At 37.7% G+C, this 4,765-nt stretch overlaps 1 protein-coding gene across 1 annotated transcript in view; it reads right to left on the bottom strand.

Moving 5' to 3' along the window:
- Positions 1–327, bottom strand: part of LOC118336657 (ankyrin repeat and SOCS box protein 2-like) — a 3,295-nt gene extending 2,968 nt beyond the window's left edge. Inside the window, exon 1 of the mRNA XM_035673321.1 lies at positions 59–327. Coding sequence (XP_035529214.1) covers positions 59–192 — 134 coding nt within the window. The 5' untranslated portion in view covers positions 193–327. The remainder of the gene's footprint in view (positions 1–58) is intronic.
- Positions 328–4,765: the final 4,438 nt, after the last annotated feature.

Raw genomic sequence — 4,765 nt, forward strand, 5'->3', positions numbered from 1 at the left:
CACACACACACACACACTGGCAGCCTCCGCGTCAAACAGCACACAACAAAAGACTCACTCCGGCTCTGACGTTACGTCGCGCAGACCGTCTCCTCTCCTCCTGTCTCCTGGCAGTCGCGACAGAACATTATTACATTGACCTCCAGCATTACGGAACTGAGATAAGTATTCAGAATAGCTGAATTTGGTCATTACTGATGAGAGATTGGACGGCAGTGTCTCCTCACAGGGCGCAGCAGCGACGGAGCAGCGCGCAGCCAACGAGCGGGGCTCAGCTGTGCGCTCTCAGATTATTTTGGGACTGTATTGTCAGGCCGCAGGGTGACGGGTCTATCCATATATGTCAAGAGACTCGAGCATCCAGAGATAAGGCAAACAGCGCTGGAGATAATGAAGTCCGAGCCGAGGCTATTTTCTAGGCATGAAGTCTTTATTTCTTTGGCTGGTTTCCAAATTAAACAACCGGATAATAAAAAGCACTAATCTTAAAAAAAAAAAGCGGGGGGGGGGGGNNGCTCTGAAAGAATGGGCAGGAATAGTACCAGAGGAAAATCACAAAACAAGGAATAACAATGATTACTACATCAGATAAAAGATAAATCCACGATGACCCACTCACTACTCACTTTTGAGCGCCACAGCTGAAAGCTCAATCTAATGTACTAGACAGGAAGCAGGGCTAATTTTAAAAATACCCCTCCCCTTGACTGGAAACCAAAAAAGTGTGTAAATTCAGTTTCTCCAGAGTGATGGGCTAGAATCAGTTTAAAATTTGTGAAAAGTTTATTTTTCTATATTAATTTCGGTTTGATTTTGCAATAAAAGAGTCAAATTTAAACATCAAAGGGAAGGGAACTGCTGGAAGATGTACAGAGAACCCTTTTTCATGTAAATTAGGAGAATCATGCCTATAAAGGTCCATGTGTAACATTTCAGAGGCTCTATTGGAAGAAATGGAATATAATATTCATGGGTATGTTTCCATTTGCGTATAATCACCTAAAGATAAGAATTGTGTTGTTTTTGTTTCCTTAGAATGAGCCATTTAAATCTACAGACGCGTGTTGCCTTCCATGGAGTCCACCATGCTGACCTGCCAGAAGTAGCTTAGTAGCCCAGAACAGACAAACCAAACACTGGCTGTAGATAGAAGAGCCTTTTATGTTTTTCACAAACTGTCCTCATATCCAGGTCGTCAAATACAGACGTGAATGGTGTTCAGTTAGCTGCAATCTGCAACTTCTCTGCTAGATGCCACTAAATCTCCACACACTGTTGAAACTCTGTTATAAACGGGCTGTGTATTTTGTAGAAACTCTTAAACCCCCCCAAAGTGCCCAGAAACACTACTGAGGATGTGACCTCTGTGACCATAATCTATTTGGTAATGTGTTCACACCAGAGAGAATGACATCATTTCATATCCCTTTCAAAGGAAATTATTTCCCCTCATATGTCTCCTACAAGGGTTCAAAACGAAGCATTAAAGCATAATTGTTTCTTTCCTTTTTTCTTATTTGGTTGGCGACAGTTTGTCTGGCAAAACTCCTAAAAAAACGATTCCTTTCTCTTTAAGACAAACCACCAGAAATTGTTAGTGCCTGCAGTGTCACAGAGGTGCAGTGACATAATTGTACCTTACCTTATACTGGCTTGTAACTAACGACCCCGTGACATCACGTTTAGTGGGCTGCAGTTTCTCCACAAGACAAAGATGTTTTGTGATTGGCAAACAACCTGCCAATCTAAGGCATCAACAGGGACGTCATAGCAGCAGTATTAGACATTTAACAGGGCAGACATTTAGCTGCTGCACATTTACAGTCAGGCCAACTGCAGCCAATAGGTATTAGAGGAGGGGTGTTTTTTTTTACTTCTTCTTTTCTTTGTGTGTATTTTTAAAGTTGCTGAAAAATAATAATAATGAAATATAATTTTGTCACATCTCACCTCGACCTCCAACTACTAGATAGATAGATAGATAATAGATAGATAGATAGACTAGATAAGAATATCTTTACTTATCCAGAGGGAAATTCAAGCATCCAGTAGCAGCATACAAACATACATTAGACATACATTAAACATACATTAAAATAGAAAACTATACAAAAAGTAAAAGTAGAAATAAAATAGCTATTACTATTTACTACTATTACTATTTACTGTTAACTACTCTAGTTTGTTGCTGTAATCACCAAATGTTTGATTATTATGATTTTTTATTATGATTTTATCATTTATTTCCCTTTCCTTGAACCAGATATAACATTAAGTTTAGTTAATGTTTAAATGATTTCACAAACACCTAAGTTTCTACTTCAAATATTCAGCACAGGCAAACCTTTTAACTGTTGTGATAATTTATAACTATCAATTCATGTAGAATATAAATAAGGACAGCCATAATAAAAACCACATAAAAAATAACTAATTTCAACATTTCAAAAAGATTGTTGTATTATAACACATTTTTGCATCTGCATACTATACAACAGACTCCCCCTTATTTTAAAAGTGCCTTATAAAGTAATATCATGTTTCCTCACCTGAGCAAGTTTACTGTTGAGTTGGTTGATGTGTGGAGACTCAGGGAGTAGACAGCCAGTCTGTATTTGAGATCATTGTTTAGCCTCTGGTAAAGAGACCTGGATCTGCTGACTGCGATCATCACAGAAGCAGATGCGTTGTCCAGCCTGAGGACCCGGATGTCCAACAGTGTGCTGCTGTCCTACTCATAGACCAGGGATGAGGCTGATGATCAAGACCAACAGATCAGGAAACCAAAGTCAGAACAGCTGCAAATGTAAAAACAGGTTTTCAAAGTCCCTAAAAGAAAAGGTAATACATACACAGTAACACACACAAATACTATATAGCCATACTGTATGACCAAACTCATTTGATGGAGCTGAAATGTACACTGGCAGACATCAGAGAGCAGCAGCAGCTCAGGCTATGAGGATAGATGCCTTTTAAGGGCATGTTCAACTGTGCTTGATTCCACTTGTTTCTGCTGCTCCAGAGGCAACACTGATGTGAGGTCGTGTGTAGTGCTACAGTGAGTTATGCAGCAGAAAGATGCCATTAGAACAACAAATAAAGCTGGAGTTAGTTTGTTTGCTCAACTGTGACTATGATTAATGCTCTAAGCAAATACTGCTCTTTAATTATATTTTTAATAAAGATAAAATACACACATATGCAAACTATTTAAAAAAAAAAAACATAACTGAACTCACCAAGTGATCCTGATTCCTCATTCACAGAGTGAGTGTTGGTCCACCTTCATAAAACTGTCTAATATTCCTCTGTTGTATCAGCTCCTATTGCAATGTGAAGTGTGAAAACATGCTTGAAGAGCACAGAACAATGACAGCTGATTTTTGTTTCACAATCACTTCTTCGGAAGTGTTTGTGAAAAAGACTTCCTGCATCTAAACCATTAGTAGGATCTGTTTTTGTTTCACACAAACAAGCCCTTCAGCATATCTATTTACAACTGAAGGAACTAGTCTACCTAGTAGCTCTGAGGCTGTTGCCAACATTCTTTTTGGCTGACAAACATATTATTAATTTAACTTAACTGTATTTTAACTGTGCTGTCAAGTTGCTTTTAAGTTGAAATATGACAGGAAATGCAGACACACAGTTTTGTCACGTCCATAAAAGTGAATATTTCTATAACATTATAGCCACCATGAAGGTAGGATTTAGAGCAGGGCTGTTGGATAAGAAAATAAAATAGTGGCAATACTGAGAGGTGGTATTTAATTACAACATGATCATTGTTTACAATAACTAGTTCACATGGAATTTTTCCTGAGCACTTTTGTTCTCTATTTAACACAAACACTTTTCACAGACTTGTCAAGGCAGGAAATGCCTAGGTGAAGCTAATACCACTCAAGTTGAGTGTCCCCAGAAGCCTGTATTGAGCCTTTTTCATAGCAGGTGGAATTAATACTGTTAGCCATCTGTTCCATTTAAGTTTATTAGCAAGCCTAATCAGTGAGCCAGCATGCATAGTGACAGCAACCTGGAACTAAAAAGCTACCTTAAGTTCATATTCATATTAATAATTACACCTGTGGTTTTCTTGCCATGTCAAAATGTCTGTTGGGAAAAAAAGGTCTATTAGCAAAACTTATGTGTATACAACCATCTGATACTGATACTGATTTAACTGTTAAGACATGTCAAATAAGTATATAAAACCTAATATTTTAGTGAGTCTACCCCCAATAAAAAATGTGGTTTGGTTATTGTTACTTCACTTGGACTATGCTTACGTCTAATCTGGGTTTAAGACGTGTATGCGGTTTTATGACATCACTAGTTTTGAAACCATTATGGTTCAATATGCAACTTACACAAGTGTGGAAACCTCCAGTGCACATACACTGAGAATGAACTTTTCAGTCAAGTAGGAAACATCTTACATCCACCAGTTTCAACTTTGTGTTGAGAAAATTAAAAATATTTGAATAAGTTTATGGAATTTTTTATATCAGATGAGTATTTTAGCTACATATCTAAAAACATGTCTGAACAGGACCTTTAATGGAAAGAGCAATTTTATTGTTGTATGTTTTTATTTTTCATTTAATATAAATATTGACATGTGGACCAGTTTCAGATTGTCCATACCCTTCCTGTCCAGTGAAAATCATCAGAATTTGGTGATTTTGAGTATTTCTGCCACCACTGCACATATATTACTGGTCTGCAGGGGAGCAGCCTCAATCACGTGATCTCTTAAAGG

This window comes from Morone saxatilis, unplaced genomic scaffold, assembly GCF_004916995.1.
Source record: "Morone saxatilis isolate NCDOM2014 unplaced genomic scaffold, NCSU_SB_2.0 Contig3, whole genome shotgun sequence".
Lineage (NCBI taxonomy): Eukaryota > Metazoa > Chordata > Actinopteri > Moronidae > Morone > Morone saxatilis.